At 38.1% G+C, this 16,271-nt stretch overlaps 2 protein-coding genes across 5 annotated transcripts; one reads left to right on the top strand and one right to left on the bottom strand.

Annotated features, from left to right (window-relative positions):
• Nucleotides 1-453: 453 nt before the first annotated feature.
• On the bottom strand, nucleotides 454-7,545 carry cfap251 (cilia and flagella associated protein 251). 2 transcript variants are annotated; one of them, XM_035992684.1, is made up of 20 exons: nucleotides 7,072-7,545; nucleotides 6,783-6,923; nucleotides 6,485-6,594; nucleotides 6,288-6,396; nucleotides 5,624-5,704; nucleotides 5,446-5,523; nucleotides 5,316-5,357; nucleotides 4,957-5,180; nucleotides 4,666-4,842; nucleotides 4,334-4,584; nucleotides 4,059-4,210; nucleotides 3,660-3,836; nucleotides 3,381-3,565; nucleotides 3,161-3,275; nucleotides 2,473-2,636; nucleotides 2,286-2,376; nucleotides 1,466-1,609; nucleotides 1,146-1,374; nucleotides 845-975; nucleotides 454-719 (listed from the first exon to the last, which is right to left on the bottom strand). In XM_035992684.1, exons 1-20 carry the CDS (start codon nucleotides 7,225-7,227, stop codon nucleotides 606-608), a joined length of 2,871 nt encoding a protein of 956 aa, XP_035848577.1. In that variant the 5' UTR covers nucleotides 7,228-7,545; the 3' UTR covers nucleotides 454-605. The 2 variants fall into 2 exon arrangements, with proteins under 2 accessions (XP_035848577.1, XP_031164800.1); XM_031308940.2 differs by having other exon boundaries at nucleotides 454-730; nucleotides 847-975.
• Nucleotides 7,546-9,746: 2,201 nt separating this feature from the next.
• On the top strand, nucleotides 9,747-15,683 carry LOC116056813 (rab5 GDP/GTP exchange factor-like). Of its 3 annotated transcripts, none has more exons than XM_031309168.2 (9): nucleotides 9,747-9,777; nucleotides 11,051-11,237; nucleotides 11,659-11,786; nucleotides 12,568-12,719; nucleotides 12,817-12,886; nucleotides 12,993-13,128; nucleotides 13,218-13,312; nucleotides 14,202-14,458; nucleotides 14,558-15,683. In XM_031309168.2, the coding sequence occupies exons 1-9, from the start codon at nucleotides 9,747-9,749 to the stop codon at nucleotides 14,969-14,971; spliced, it is 1,470 nt and encodes a 489-aa protein (XP_031165028.1). In that variant the 3' UTR covers nucleotides 14,972-15,683. The 3 variants fall into 3 exon arrangements, with proteins under 3 accessions (XP_031165028.1, XP_035848570.1, XP_031165029.1); XM_035992677.1 differs by lacking the exon at nucleotides 9,747-9,777 and adding an exon at nucleotides 9,819-9,932 and having other exon boundaries at nucleotides 14,558-14,971; XM_031309169.2 differs by lacking the exon at nucleotides 9,747-9,777 and adding an exon at nucleotides 9,824-10,131 and having other exon boundaries at nucleotides 14,558-14,971.
• The last annotated feature ends 588 nt before the right edge of the window (nucleotides 15,684-16,271 follow it).

The raw sequence follows: 16,271 nt of genomic DNA, 5'->3' as shown, positions 1-16,271 counted from the left end.
TGTACTGGAAATGTGTCGAAATTATCTAGACTTCAAATGACTACAGTAACGATAAATGTGTGTTATTTGCTACCCGTGTTAAATAAATATATTTATTTGGCTTCTGAATAGAAACAAAAATGAATGTCTCCGATATTTGAAAGTTGTCTTTCAGCGTTCCCTGTCAAAACGTTTCAATTACTCTTCTAATAAAATTGAGGAGGAAAAAAATGAATAGATGCAATTGATGTTCTTTATCTTTTTTTTCATGAAGTAATGAAATAGTATTATGGTGGGAGAAATATTGCAATCCTTTACTTAAGCAATAGATACAACAAAATACTCATAAAACAACAAAGTATTAACACCAAAATGTACCTTAATGACATTTCCTCAAATGGAAATTACTGTTGAATTTGATCTTCTTACAAAATACATTTTATATGCAGTATGTGACAAAGCTGGACATAATGATCTAACTTAATATTGTATTGATATTTATTCATCATATTTTTTAATTAAAGCAAATTCCAGCATTTCTGTTAGGGCATGTTATGAAAAGAAACCTTAAGGGCTCGTCATCAACATAACTTCTCTTAGACTAAGACAATTCCTTGCTTTCATCACTATGGAGGGGAAGACCTGCCACTCTGCTCTGCTGAGGATGGGAAGCCCAGGATGTGACCTGTAAATGTCTTTATAGATATCTCATTTGGGATCGCACACTCGAGTGAATATTCTGAATCGCCACCTGTACACACACACACACACACACACACACACACACACACACACACACACACACGTTTTTCAGCTGTTATGTGAATTGTTAGGTTATGGTTTGTGAGTGAGTGTTCTTTTACATACTGTCAGATTTATCAACGTCATGCTCAGAGCATTCCCCTCCTCTTCCTCCTGCTTCGTCTTCGTCCTCTTCATTGAGGCCTAACAGTGTAGTGAAACACTCTGCCACCTCTTCCTCTGTCATATGTTCTCCTATCAAAGATAATGTCAAAATGATGCACATGTTGGACTTTGCGTCATGTTGACAATAACATGAGCATTGCATTTAGAAACAGGAACATAGATCAAGATTGTTCTTGTAATTTGACAGTAGTATTACTGACAGATAAAATCATTTTCTGAGTGAATAGCCTGCAGCGAACCTCGAGCCTGTAGAAGTTCTAGCAGTTCATGTCTCTGCAGAAAAGGCTGTCCTGTATTATCACAGTCACCAAGGATGTGAAAAGCTTGAACAAGTTCATTGCTAGAGATGCCGAATGCTGGCCGGTGGTTGACATACAGCTTGATAAACTCCTCCAGGTCAATGTCGGTCACATATTTTCCTGTTTCTGCATACTTGCTGAACTTGACCTCATTATGCATATCTTCTATCTGGTAAAATATAATGAAACAATTTGTGTAATGTTTTTACTGTCATGATATTTTCTGTTGAAAAATGTTGCTTGATTTACACACATTCTACCTCTTGCTCAGTGGGGAAATAGGCCAAAGCTCTCATTAGAGAGGGAACCTCTGACAGGGGGATTTTGGTAGACAATTGTCGTTTCTCCATTGAGTCAGTGCCTTGATGACGGACTTGGCAGTAATAGAAAAAGTCCTCCATCTCCTAAAAACAGAAAAGCTCCAAAACTGAGAATTTGTGGTTAAAATGGTATCAGAAATGTCTAAAACTCATAACTGAAGGAGAAATGCAAGTAAAAGCTAATATCTCAATCTCATAGCCTTGTATAATCCAGATATATGTGTGAATATGAGCAATGCTTTACAATAGCAAGTAGACATCATTTGTAAATAGTGTTAGATTTTGTCAGTCACCTACCCACCTCTTCCAATTCTTTATAGTGTTTCAAATTTCTGTGACAATTAAGGAACTGCTGCCGTACTGGTAGGCAAAATAACAGAAATAAAAATGTAATGTTTCAAAGCTGAACCTTTCATCTTCACCATCAAACAAACAGATGTAAAAGGGAAATAAATAAAAGTATACAAGAAGATCCAGTTATACCACATAAGGGTACTTTACCAACACAAAGGCTCAATAAAACTCACAGTTTAGACAAATTATGTTACACCACCACCCTGAAATACTAACACATAAGTAAAACCACAGGACAAATATTCCTGAAAAATGACTTAAACCAAGAAACAAAATTCTTAAAGCTAAGTAAATCAACATACATGTTACTTACTAGGTAATAGGACACATGCTTCTTCTTTTAAATTAATGGAATAATCTGTGGCTGTTCAGGAGTTGTAAGAAACAAGGAAAACTTTTAACTGACCCTGTAGAACTTTCCATCTCTGCCTCCCTCTAAAAGAGCGTAAAAGGGCACAAGGTCCTTGCCTCCCAAGGCAGCTGCTGCCTCCAATGCACTGCACTCACAACAAGAGAGAAGATTAACTCCAGAAAACATGGACACACACTAATGCATTTCCTCTGGTTCTCAGGTTGGTACTATTTAACCTTACTTTAGGCTTATCTCCCACGACAGGACAGTGCAGTCAGATCCTCCTGCAGTGAAAACAAATAGGCCATCGTACGAGCAAGCAAAAGTGGACACCCCCGTCGGATGGCAGATCAGAGCGTTGGACTTGTAGGGGTTCCCATCCAGAGGCAAAATCTGGAGACCCACCTGGAAATAAAACTCTTAGTTATTATATCAATAATGTGAATCACTGTGTCTGCTTACCAAAAAAAACATTTTCTTCAATAGATCTACCACTATTCTTATATCCAATTTGCCAACTTTACGCTCAACTGAACACTGTAGCAACAAGCAACAGAGTAAACACTTTTAAAAGAAAAGAAATTAAAAGAAAAAACTTTGCACAATTTGTACTGCAGGGCTGGAGGTGCTGACAACTGCAAGATGATCATGTAATCAGAAAAAAAACCCAAGTGCTTGTGGCTGTGTGTTTATGTTAATAAAAGACAATAAAAGTCAAACGCATATTTTCTTAGGGTAAAAAATTACTGGATACACTTTCTACACACCCGAGCAGCACTCCATGCAGACTGTATTGTGACTAAATAAATTACTTATTTGAGACAGAGCTTCCATTTTTATTTTTATGAAGCAGGTTATTTGGTAAAATGCCACAAACAAAATAAAGCCAATCACTTAATAAAATACTACAAACAAATTCCAGCACAGACCTTGTCCTCTGTGATGTATGCCAGGTAATATGAGTTCCTTCCAGGTTCTCTTGACATGGGAAGGACCACTGTTTTCTTAATGGGAGAGCCATGTGTTGGGCCAAGGACAGTCTTTCTGTTTTTTTAAAACACGTGATAATGTTTTTGAGTATTAGTGGTGACAAAAGTCAGAGAAATACATTTCACAAACAATCTGATCTTGTTATAGTAGCTCACCGACCTGCACATCTTGGTAGTGCTGTTGAAAAGCTTCATTTTGTATTGGTCTGAGGCGACGAGAAGAAACTGCTCTGCCGTGAGAGGAGGATACCAAGTCATGCCCATTGGCACGGCACTTTTCTCAATGCGCTCTGAGCTTAGGATGAGAAGCTTATTCACGTCACTGTTTTCCAGATCATACTCCACCTATTATTCACAGAGAGGTGTGTGGCATAAAAAAACAGTATCACAAAACACCAAACTAGTCCACAGTCCTACAACTTTTACAAAGTGGACTAACCAGTTGGTGGTCCATTCCTAGAGAGAGCAGTCTGGGTTGGGTGCTGTCCAGGTGAACCCCAAAAAGAAGGTCTTTGATGGGCTTGTAGTGGGAGTGGTACCTGCCCATATACGCCCAACGAGGCAGAGAGCCTTTATTAGTCTGCAAGCGGAATACCGTCACTGCTTTTCCGGCATCCTAAGAGTGAACAAGGAAATAAAAACGTACATGTCACACTTGGAAATGGAACCATGGAAATATAGATTTGCAATACATTATCATAGCCACAAACCTATTTTATTTCATAATGATAGCTTTAAAAAAATGCCAACATGATATCACAAACTCCAGTCTAGAATCACTGTTGCCAATAACTAAGTAAACATATTACACTTGATAATCAAAAAGGAACCTGCTCACCGCAGTGGCAAGATACTTTGAGTCTGTAGAGAAAGTGATGTGATGGATGCTGTCTTTTGTGTAATGGAAACACTCCTCTGGATCACTTTGTAAAGTATTGGGATTCAGTATGTGAACAGCTCCACTGCCAAAGCCAACTGCCAGGTATAATCCTATTCAAAGGCAACAAGACAGCTCTTTACATTGCAAAATGTCATGACAAATTCATACAGTAGCTGGGTCATATAACACTGGTCATATGCAACATTTGTTTGTTGCAAAGCATGTTGGCTCACCTTGAGGGTCAAAAGTGACACACTGAATCTGATTCTCTGTCTCGAAGGCCCTGCTGCAGATCATCACTTTGTTGTTATAGTCCCACATTTTTAAAACACCTCTTTGATTGCCCATGGCCACAACTGGCTGTTTTGGGTGGCAGGCCACTGCATGTATAGGCTCACAATCCTCATGTAGCAGGATCTGAGGGATGCCATTCTGTGTATTCACATGTACCACTGTGGATCTGACTGTGGACACAACAAAGTTCCTGCAGAAAAACAGAGGTTATCTTGGCTAAAATGCACATAACAGTTTAGACTGAAGACATAATAGATTGCATTTCTTCTACCTGATGATTAATGGTTTTGCCTGCAGAGTGCAGTCCTCCAGGTATCCCTCTGTACACTCTTTGGAAAAGGAAATGGAAACAATAGCATCCAGGTTGAATTCACTGTACCAAGTGAGAAGCATGAATTTTTCATCATAAAACTTGATGTGGCCCAGAGTGTCACCAGTCACGATACAGCTGTGATGAACGACACACAAACAAAGAGAGATTAAAGAGCAATAAATACGTGACTGTTATAAAACAATATGAATATTTCTCTCTCTCTCTCTCTCTCTCTCTGTCTCTGGCTACCTGTCAGTTACGGTGAGAGCAGTGATCGGATCGTTCTGAAGGTTGATGAGCTTGATTCTATCTCTGGGGAGGCTTTGGTTTGCAGCTAAGTCTTCCATCACATCCCACACCACAAGACTGCCTGCTGCTGTTGCTGTTAGGATCTCAGTCTTTCTCCAGTGAAACACAGACTTGCTCAATGGCCCGTCAGCCATGTTGACAGTTTGAAAAGAGTCCGGAGGAGACTGAATAAAAACAGACGCATCAGAAACGGCAATGTTGAAACATTGTAATAATATATTTATCAAAAACCCAATGCCATAAAAAAACAGAAGATTTCTGACAATTCGATACCACAAAATGTTGATAATTAATTTTACCTTCTTAATCTTCAGGGCAGAGTATTGCAAACTTCCCTGGACCTTTAAAAAGATCAGATGATTATTGCAATAAACATACACATACTAGCTGTTGTATCTATTTAAATAAAAAGGGAACAGCAGGACTTACCCTGCTGTAAAATAACACCTGGCTTTGACTGCTGCTGAGCAGCTGAGTGCTATCATTTGGATTAAAAATGATGTAATTCTGAAAAACAATCCAACATTTGAATCGTTTGACCTGCTTAATGCCATATCTATAAAGTTAGGTGACATTAAAATGTTAAAAGAAGACAAAAATTACTTACTTGGAAATCATGTTCTGGATTGAGTTCAGTAAACCACAAAGGCTTATCTGTATCATTTGTCCAATCCCAAATGCACACACACTGTGAATCGATCGTGAAATGGTTAATAGATTGTATATAGAAGGACATGTTTTATATTGGCATATCCAGAATGAAATAGTTATCATCTAAGCTGTTTTGTGGTTTGTGAACCTGGTGTTGTAAGGTTTTAGCTAGAAAGAGCGCAGCTCTGAGATATTTACCATTTGATAAAAGGTTATACTTTATATTCTTTTAATTTATAAAAAAAAAAAGGGCTTTAAACCATCATCCTAAAAAAAGACAAAACAAGCTTGACAGGTTTAAAGATCCTAAATATATGGATACATATCCTACACTCTTATGTCATCAATATACACTTTTTAAATTTAAAAATTTACAAAATTTTACATTTAAAATGACAAAAAGTCATACAGTGTTTGGTGGTGTTACAGTCTTGACCTTCACTTGAGAGAGAAAAAGGATCACTAATTCAAAATTAGAGCGAGTCCTGTTTCCTATTCATCATGAGTGAAGACCAGAAGGTGATACTAGGTAAAACCACAGTTCATAAATGTGTCTCTATTTTATAATGATTAAACACTGTTTACTTGATTTGTTTTTTTTAAATTGCTGTCATACTCACTTGAACTTCCTCCGCCCCGAGGGTTACCAGGTGTTTTGTGTCGCTTGAAAATGCCATCGCAATGACACCCCCCTTAGGGTGGCAATCAAACAATGTTTGCACAGGAATGCTGGAATATTTATCATTCGTGTGGTTACCATCAAGATCAAAGGTTAATACATAAAAAAGGCCTTAATACATATAGAATGAAGAGCTACCCAGTGTAGGAGTCCCATGTCATCACTGTGCTTTTCGGCCCCTGGTCTGCTGTTGCAATCCAGCGTCTGTCTTCACTCACACTCATACATGAGATGGGGCGGCAGTGACCCTGAGAAGATTGAGTAAATAACAGTAGGATATTTGAATCAACACTGCAACTTTCATATTACTTCTATCAAAAGATATCTCTAGCTACATCACTCATACCACTGACCTAATCTAAAGGACGCCATCGCATCTTCATTTCATTACATAAAAATATTCCTCAAGAATATGTCGAAACCTGGATATTTTTACCTGAAGTATGTGCTGGGAGTTTGAGGTGTGATTGTAAATGACCCCAACATGAGCTCCAGCATAGAGGACCACCAGCTGATCGTGTTCTTGCAGACTGAAGGCAGGAAGAGCAGGATTCATCCCAAATACCCATTCTAGTGACTGAATGAAGAGCAAAGTATTGCAGTGTTCTTATGAGCCAGTGGAAGTTCTGAGATGACTCTTGTATTGAAGGAAATGTGTTTTGAGGATCAATATACAAATAGTACTCATTTTGTACACATGAACACATTCGACAATACATACTTACCAATGCATGTGTCTTAGTATGATTTATTTTCTTCTGGAAAAGTGTGTCCCTGGTTGCAGTGTAGACTTGAGACTGCCCAGTCATCTTGATTATGTCAGCCTCTGTTTCATCTCTCCTAACTTCTAAAGTCTCATCCTTTGCTTCAGCATTTGACATAATGTCCAAACACTTCACGTATCGGACGATTAATTTCTCTTTTAAATAACTTCATAGAGCTTTCCCCCTTGTTCTGAGTCTCTGCTAACGTCTCTGTTAGAGTAGACTGACGAAACTTAAATTTCGCAATTAAGTCAACAGAAACACACAACCAGCTTTTGTACAATTGGCCTCATTCAAATGTCGAAAGAAACAAACCTTTCTATTTAGTTTTAACTGGTCTATTGTATGAAAAAACACAATCTCTATAATGTAGCTCGCTCCTGCGAAGCGTCTCGTTGCCTAGTTACCGCTGAGCGTGGAAGACGAGTGCGAGTGACGCGCTTTAAAAACTTAATACTGACTTTCCGGTTAAGCCTTTCAAATTTAAAGCACGATTAAGAATATTTTTTGGCTCTGGCTTTGCAAAAACAATTTTACTTGCAAAACATTGAAATATCCCATTAATATAATGCATTGTTTAAGTTTAGGTTTAGTTTCACAAGACAGATTATCAAGATAGCAAACGGAACACTGCAGGTTGTCAATATGTGGTAATTGGTTTGTAATTTGATTAATTTCAGATTGAATTGGTAATTTACTAAAATCCAATATTATCTGAACTAAGTACTGTATGTGGAGTAGTTAGATAACTACCAGGGTCGTAGAGAAATACAGAAGTTAGGAGTCAGCATTCCAGCAAAACCATATCAGTCTAACAAACTGTTTGTTCAGACAGAATGCAAGGCCAATTTTAGCGGTAGCGATTACATACAATACAAAGTCGATGAAAATATTTGCCAGAGGCAGCGGGAATGGCATGAAAAATTGCTTTGCTTTCTGTTTGAACAATTCTTAGGAAATGTTGGTCTTTTTTATATATGAATCTTTCATTCATTTTGTATTTTGGTTTAGTTTATTTAATTATGTATTTAAATTCTATATAATGTGTGTGTACTTGTTGAATGTAAACACCTTCTCAGGTCATTAAAACCTCAAATTCCCAGCCATACATTGTTGGGTATAGTCTGTTTTTAGCTCAAAATCACTTTTCACAGTGTGTCAACTCTTCTTAGTTTTGATGTTTAATGCTTTTGGCATAGTTTATCCTTTATTTATCTAATAACAAAGTATACATATTTTATACAGATAACATTAACATGTAGCCACTAACATTACTTATTATAATAGCCTAGCCTTAAATAATATCCATAATACCAAGAATGTGGAGTTGTCTAAAACTGTGAACACTAGGACAATAAAAGTGATTTCATCATTCAGCTTGGTCACTGTATTTTGAAAATCTTTACCAGAAAAGCTAGTATGCTGTAATGTCAGCATTGACGACACTTAACGAATGCAGTTCCTTATACCACTGGAGGGCAGTAAATCCGGTAAATCCCCGTGACTCTGACAGCTTTCAACAAATGTTAGGGGCGGCGGGTAATGTAGGCTTGGATAGGATTAAGCCTTCTCAAAAATTCTTTCAATCTTTCAAATACGGACAGACGGATGTGCTTACATTAATGTATTATGATAATATGCGGGATAAATCCCACATTGCTGAAAGATATTGAATGCACCCGTCACTGCCCAGAAGCCATCAATCCCTACCCAAGTCGATGTCATAATTACACCAATGCATGTAGATAAACATGGACACTAAATCAACCCCACAACACTAAAACTCAGGTAAACAAATGCACACCCAAAACATTTGTTGTTGTTTTTTAAATAAAACCACAGCAGTTTGATAAGAGAGTGCATATTAAAAATGTTTTTATTTTTTATTCCTATCAATCACTATCTGTTTCCCTACTGGATAATGTGAAGTTAACAGAGGCTGTCAACACTTGAGAACAGTTAACATATCAGTATCAGTGTCGTTTCCATTTGTTCGTTTCGGTTTGGTCAATGTATTTCAAAAGTATCTACCGGAGGCTTATTGTAGACGCTGATTTGACAAATGTTGTAGTTCCTCACTATGACCACTGGAGGGCAGTGAACAACATATATGATTCTAAATACCGTCAACACATGAAACTCCGAAAAGCTACACCGCGCAACGCGAGGTCCATCGTGACAGACTACTTTTTGAAAACGGAGGCAGCCGAAAGCATCTGCAGGCTTATTTTGGTAGCTTTGCTACATAGGCTTACATTGTTTGTATTAGCTTTATGTCGTGCCAATAATAGTGTTTATGGTCACAGTGAGCAACTACAACTGCACTCCACTAGCACCAAGCTAGATACAACATATAGTAATACTTCCGGTTACAACATTGAAAAATATGTCATAACAGACAAGGTGTGGTTACGCACTGTGAGCACTAGAGGGCAATGCATATGACCATCAACCCATAAGAGAACGCATCAACCCCACGAGTGACAAGCAAGTAAAGGCATCAAGGCCATGAGCAAGGCAGACTTCATAGCATATGAATACTTCCGGGAAAGACATAAAAATAAAATATATTTATATACCGGCAGAAGTGAGGATACTCGCTATGATGACAGGATTTGGTCGAGGGAGACGTGACGATGCCTCATTTGTGTTGGGCACGTGATTCTGGTGTGTTTAAGCGGGGAATCGGTGCGTCTTTCCCTATGATCTTTCCGCGATACTTTTGCTTTGAAAAGTCGACACCGTGTCGATAAGTGACGTTACTTCCAGCTTCACAGTTTGTTTTTCCACAAGGCTTTCCGGTTGCACAGGTTTGAAAGCAAGTGATTCGGTCTGCGTTTCGTGAATTGTTGCTACTTCAGTTTCATACTTTTGTACCAACATCTCATTGAGTGAGGTCTGAAGAATTATAGTTCTCATTGTACAAGTTATGACGAGTTTGTGACTGTTAAGAAACCGGAAGGGGGAAAAAACACTCCGATAAGGAGCGACTGCTTTGGTTATGATTTCACCAGCTGACAGGTGAGAAGGCATTTCAATAATTGGGACCTTATCAGTATGTATGTTTGCTTTTTAACGCATAGAAACGTTTAATTAGTTTGTACATTTAACTGAAATGGTTAAATAGTTGTCCTCTTTAGCCACTCGACGTTAGCTAACATTAGCCGGTGGTTCTTATCTCCAATCCCCTCAGCTGACTGATAGTCAGCACTGCCGAGCTCATAAACTGTTATTGAGCTTTTAATAGGGAATTTACCCTGAGGTTTAACAGGAGACTCAGTTCAGCTTCTTAGGCTACATGTCGCTTTGATGTAGCTAGGCTAGTATTAGACATTGTGAAAACGTTTCTGAATAGAATTATCAGTCACATGAAAGAGCTAGTGAAGGACATTAAAGGAAAGTGGAAGAAAGAAAAACTCACTGTCAATGAAACCTTGAAAATGATTGGCACATGATTAGCATTTCTCCACCAGTTAAAACAGTCGTAGTTGGTAATTTACATAGTAGACTTATTCATTTACACAATACTATATTTTAAGTTGTCAAGCGTTTTTGAATCTAGTTTTCTGCTGTTTATGAAAGTAGCTAGTTGTCTTATTGAAGCAGAATCTGACATTACTTCAAATTAAACCAGTTTAACCAAAATAACAATTTCCATCTTCTTGATGGCATATTTAAATCATAACTTTTTGAACATGGGAAATAAGTGTTCCTGGGTTTTAATGTGCTGTGTCGCAGCATTGTGTGCCCTATTTGACTGTCTGCAGTACAGATGCCTGAGGTTATGTGCCAAGTTAAGCACGACCAGGCTATAGCGAACATGAGGTTTAGGACCCTGCAGTCACAATGCAGGACACACTGAGTTGCCTTTTTTAAAGGAAATAAAATAATCCAAAGGAAAGGAAATTATTGGTTGAAATATTAATGTTATCTCCAATAGGTTGGAGTAGTATATGGAAGAGCTCTACAATGTGGACAGATAAGCAAAGAGGAATCCGAGTTTCTCAGGAGGAGCTGCTCTGCAAGAACGCCTGTGGGTATTATGGAAACCCTGCGTGGCAAGGCTTCTGCTCCAAGTGCTGGAGAGAGAAAGCACGAACAGCTGGAGCCTCGAGGCAAGACACAAGGTAAACATGCTGTTTATAGCAATCATTTAGACTCAAAGGAGCATTTAGATCAGCTGTGGTGTGTGTAGATGGAGTCATGTAACCTCATAGTTACACCATAGAATAGATGATTACCTGAATAGACACTGGAGGACATTGTTATGCCTTTTTATTATACATATCAATGAGAAAATGAAACTGAATTTTTGAAGTTAATATTAGTACCAACTGGATATGTAAGGGTAACTACATACATAAACAATGAAATAATTGCTGATGCATATATTTAGTAATGATTGATGAACTCCAATCAGAAATGCTTTGTTATTATAACTTTCTCTTTTAATACAACTGTCTTCTAACTATCAGCTTGAGGCAACTTAAGTGCTTTTTGTTTACACTGGGTTTTGATTTGGATCTCTAATGCTGTCATTCCTTGCAGGCCGAGCAATGATGGAACTCCTCTCACCTTCTCCAAATTTGAGGTGAAGAAAAGCACTGAGAAAGGTCGTCGAATTAACACAATGAGAAGACTCTTCTGGGGCACCCCATCACCTCCTAAACATCAAGGTAGTTCAGTTTGCTTTGTGTTCTTTGATTCTGTGTTTTTCCGTTGCCATCAAGTCAGACCTCCTCAGCACAAGATTTCAAGGTGCAGTCATGTAATGACAACAAAATCTGGACAGTAGCAGGTGTTTTTCCTCATTGTCTAATGTACAGATAGGGTGCATATTTATGGGTAGTGTAGTAGAGGTGTGAATCTTCACTGATCTTTCGATTCGATTACGATTATCATGTCTTCGATTCGATATCTCGATGCATCACGATGCGTCAAATACATCTTTCTATTAAAGCCATATAGGATATTTAATTCATAGCTTTTCAAGCTTCAAAAACAAAACATTCTGCAGTGCTCTGATACTAAATACATTGGATACATAAAACTACAGCACTGAGCACATGGCACTTCCTGAATGTGCAAAACATAACAGAATATGTAAACAGAAATGTTGTTAGGCCTACATTAAATTGTAAACAGAAATAATCGATTATGGCCAGGACGATTATCGATGCAGCATCGTCCATGTCCACGATTCGATGCATCGATTATTTGATTAATTTCAACACCTCTATAGTGTAGTGCCATTATCCCTGCAGGTTCACAACCAACTACCGGGGACTGAACCTAAGTATCTGTGGTGATTTTTGCACTTTTGCCTCTGTGTGCCCCACTGATTCACTATTTTACCAAATGCATTGACTTGGTAGTCAGTGTTTCAACAAATGGAGCCGTTTTGAGTATCCTGTTTCCTTGTTTATCTGGAATAACATCCACCTTTTGTCCCTTTAGAGTCTTCTGAAAGCCATGCAAATGTGTTGAAAGCTTACCAGAGCCTCGAGCCCGGGGACTTCACTGGGTTCCTGAAGATACTGAAGAGCCCTTCCTCCCAGCGCTTGCAGTCTCGATGTACAGCTTTCCTCAACACAATGGAGGCGTACCATGTAATAATCTGTTGTATATGATTAACATGACTCTTCTTATAATTTCTCTTTGATATGTCAGAGCTGTTCTGATCATAGCTTCTCATCATCTTTACAGGATCTGCCGGTACAGAAGCTGTCTGATCTTGTGCAGGATTTCTACCAGTCTTTTGCTGAATATTTTAGCGGTGAGTACGGATCAGTTCAACACTGGGCTGTTTATTTTGAAAACATGAAAACATTCATGACTTTTGAGTTGTTGATTCTTATCCATATATTTGATTTTATTTTCAGGTTTTCCTGAGGCTCAGGTCACTCAAATAATGGAGCATGTAGAGAAATTAATAATGACACGGTTGCACAAATGGGTTTTCTGCCATGACAGCTGTGACGATGAACAGAAGGATCTGGCTCTCCAGAGAAGGATACGGTAACCCTTGTATACAAGTCACTTGTGTTGTATTTAATCAAAACCTCTAACCCAAAGCTCTACGTAACACCAATGTCTTTACTTTGCAGATCTTTGAATTGGATCACCCCGCAGATGCTGAGCGTACCTTTTCCAGATAAAAAGACTGCAGTCACAGCCGACCCATTTCTTCCTGCTATAACAGGTGATTCACAACTTCAGTACTGAAAGGAATCGTTCGACATTTTGGGAAATATGCTTATTCTCTTTCTGGAGTAGAGTTAGATGAATATTACACTCACGTCTCATCGTTAACTATAAACCTACATAGTCCACCGTAAAATGGTACATTGTTGTGTTTTGATTAAACAAATGCAATACAACATGTTAATTAGTGAGCTTTAGAGGTGCTGGTAGGCAGATTGCATTACCTTTGGACAGAGGCAGGCTAGCTGTAGCCTTATATTTAATGGACAGACATGAGAGTGGTATTGAGCTCTTCCTCAGAGTGTATTTTAACTTTCTCTTCTATCTGCTGGTTTGGGTCCCTCACTTTAAAAAATAAGCACAGACTAAACAGCATTGTGAGAATATGTGGCAAAATTGCAGGGATAAACTTTGAGGAGTTATCACTCCTATACAGAGCCAGAGCCATGAGGAAGGCCAAAGCTATCCTCATTGACCCGAGTCACCCCTTGTCCTGTGAATACAGACTGCTGCCATCTGGTCGCAGGTACATGGTACCAAGGTGTAGGACTAAGAGACTTAAGAGCTCCCTGTTTGTCCCTGTTACTATTAGTCTCATTAATACCTTGATGTAATTTGTCCTGTATGAATATTAATATTAGTACATCTGTATGTTGTGTGTATGTGTGTGTACTGCTGTCTTTTATTCTCTGCTGGCTGTAAAACAAATTGCCCCCAACTGGGATAATAAAGTTTACTTAACTTATCTAAGTATGTTTCCCAAAATGTTGAACTATTCCTTTAAGCTCATGGGAGAAAGTAGTGTTTCCAATGCGCTGTAAACATCATTAAAAGGTCTGAAATGCTAGTCTTTGACATTTTGTTCTGCACTCTATTTTACTTAACAGCCATAATTGAAATGGATGCCAAACGAGCGCCTCAGGACAAACTTGCATGTGTGTCCAAATGCAGTCAGCATGTTTTTGAAGCGCTCTCAACCTCGAACAGTGAGCCCGCTAATGCTGATGACTTCCTGTCAGGCCTGGTTTATGTGGTGCTGAAGGCCAATCCACCTCGCCTACACTCCAACATGCAATATGTGATACGTTTTGGTCTCCCTCACAGTCTGATGGCAGGAGAGAGCGGCTACTATTTCACAAATTTGGTAAGTTTATTGCAAAGTTATCGTCCAGTGTACACCACAGGATGCTGTGTAACAAAGCCAGCTGATCACTCATGTCTTTGCTCTTGTACCCTGTTTTAGTCTTGTGCAGTGGCCTTCATTGATAAGCTGGATGGACCAGCACTCAGCCTCAGTCCAGAGGAGTTTGAGGGCTACATGCTGCGTCAGCGTGCTCCCCGTGAAGGAAAGAGGCAGCAGGTTGCCAGTGACGCACAACATCTGTTAGAGGAGCTAACAGGCAGACAAGAGAAGCTGGACCAAGGGATGGATGCTCTCAACATGCAGCTACAGACATGGGTCAAAGCTGTTCATTCACAACTGGATGAGGCAACAGCCCAGTTTGCTCTAGTACAAAAAGAGATAACCGCTCAGGCTGAGATCTCACAGGTTTTTTCATCCTCCTCTCATGATGCATCACCGCAAGGGGACGAAAAAGACGAGTCAGTGCTGGCCTTTACGGATCAACATGCAGGTCCGCAAGCTACAGACTGTTAGCTGTATCAAGAAAAACACCTAATCTGGTACTTGTCTCTTTTTGATCATCAGCACTAACTTATGTAGGCTGCAAAAAAAAACAAAAGATTTATATTTCTAATGTTGCACACATTCCGATCACAGAATGCTTGGTAAGCCGTTGAACATGAAGGAAAACTTCTTGAAGGAAACTTTTTGCATTTGGTATCACAGAGCACAGTTTTTTTTTTTAATGACTTTGATACAGATTTGCACTTGTATCCTGTTTGAGGATAAAGGCCATTAGAAATACATTCTAATTTATGAAAACAGATGTGATTAAAATTTATATTTAAGCACTCAGGGTACACATCACATAGAGACATCACCTAACACTTCAAGAGTGCTTATTGAATATTCACTATTTTTACTAACAGTGTATTAATAATGTGCCTTTATGTAGACTGCTGTGAAATAAAGAAATATGCTACAGGAGAAAATGTTAGATGGTACTTGTAGACAACTACAAGTCAGGGGGTGTATTTAGGAGCTGTGGAACTGTTCCCAACAACTGCCTAGAAGATGAAATAGCTGGTGCAAAAACCATTTGTAACACATTTTGCCTTCTGCATTAGTGTGCAGAAGGTATGCATGTTTCCAACTGTTGAAAGGTTTTTGAAGAATTTCTAGGGTTTTATGTTATGATCAATTATTGTATCCAATATTATATTATTAAAGTAAACTTGTATGATTTAATTTGTGTTTTTCTTTAGTGAGTTTTTGAGCAGACAAAGCAGGTATGTGCTTGTTTGCAAAGTCAAACAGGAGTCAAGTGTTAAATTCCCAAGTTTAATCCAGTGCTTAACTGATTTTGATGTGTTCTTAAATAATGAAAATAGAGTGTAAACATTTGTGTTTATCGTTTGACAGGGTTGCTGTGGGAAGTGGAAGGAAGGTTTTGTTATATTTTATGTTTAATATTGGTGAATTATTTAAGAAAACTCTTAAATATAAAGTTAAGAGAAACTTATACTGAAAATGTTATTTCACTGCTTAAGTACTAACAGTAATAGCCAATTGCTTATATTATTACATGGTTGTATACCATACAGGAGCTAAATACTTACTGAACATTTTATATTAATAAGATAATCTTGTAAATTAAGGGTTGTAAATTATAGATAAATAGATATAGATATATATATATATATATATATAATATATATAGATATATATAATATATCTATATATATTATATATATATAATATATATATATATATATATATATATCTATATATATATATAATATATATATATAATATATATATATATATTATATAT

The sequence above is a fragment of the Sander lucioperca genome, chromosome 2, assembly GCF_008315115.2.
Source record: "Sander lucioperca isolate FBNREF2018 chromosome 2, SLUC_FBN_1.2, whole genome shotgun sequence".
Classification (NCBI taxonomy): domain Eukaryota; kingdom Metazoa; phylum Chordata; class Actinopteri; order Perciformes; family Percidae; genus Sander; species Sander lucioperca.
Note: the sequence above shows the minus strand (reverse complement) of the source record. Positions and strands in the feature narration are given on the sequence as shown.

Bases quoted from the DNA above. Each gene is read 5' to 3' on its own strand.
- cfap251 (XM_031308940.2), bottom strand. From the start codon at position 7,227: ATGTCAAATGCTGAAGCAAAGGATGAGACTTTAGAAGTTAGGAGAGAT. The intron at 6,595-6,782 runs GTAAAAATATCC...CAATCTTCTCAG, and splicing joins ACTCCCAGCACATACTTCAG to GGTCACTGCCGCCCCATCTC. The intron at 6,397-6,484 runs GTAGCTCTTCAT...TAAATATTCCAG, and splicing joins ACATGGGACTCCTACACTGG to CATTCCTGTGCAAACATTGT.
- LOC116056813 (XM_031309168.2), top strand. From the start codon at position 9,747: ATGCCTCATTTGTGTTGGGCACGTGATTCTG. The intron at 12,887-12,992 runs GTGAGTACGGAT...TTTTATTTTCAG, and splicing joins TTTTGCTGAATATTTTAGCG to GTTTTCCTGAGGCTCAGGTC. The intron at 13,129-13,217 runs GTAACCCTTGTA...TTTACTTTGCAG, and splicing joins GCTCTCCAGAGAAGGATACG to ATCTTTGAATTGGATCACCC.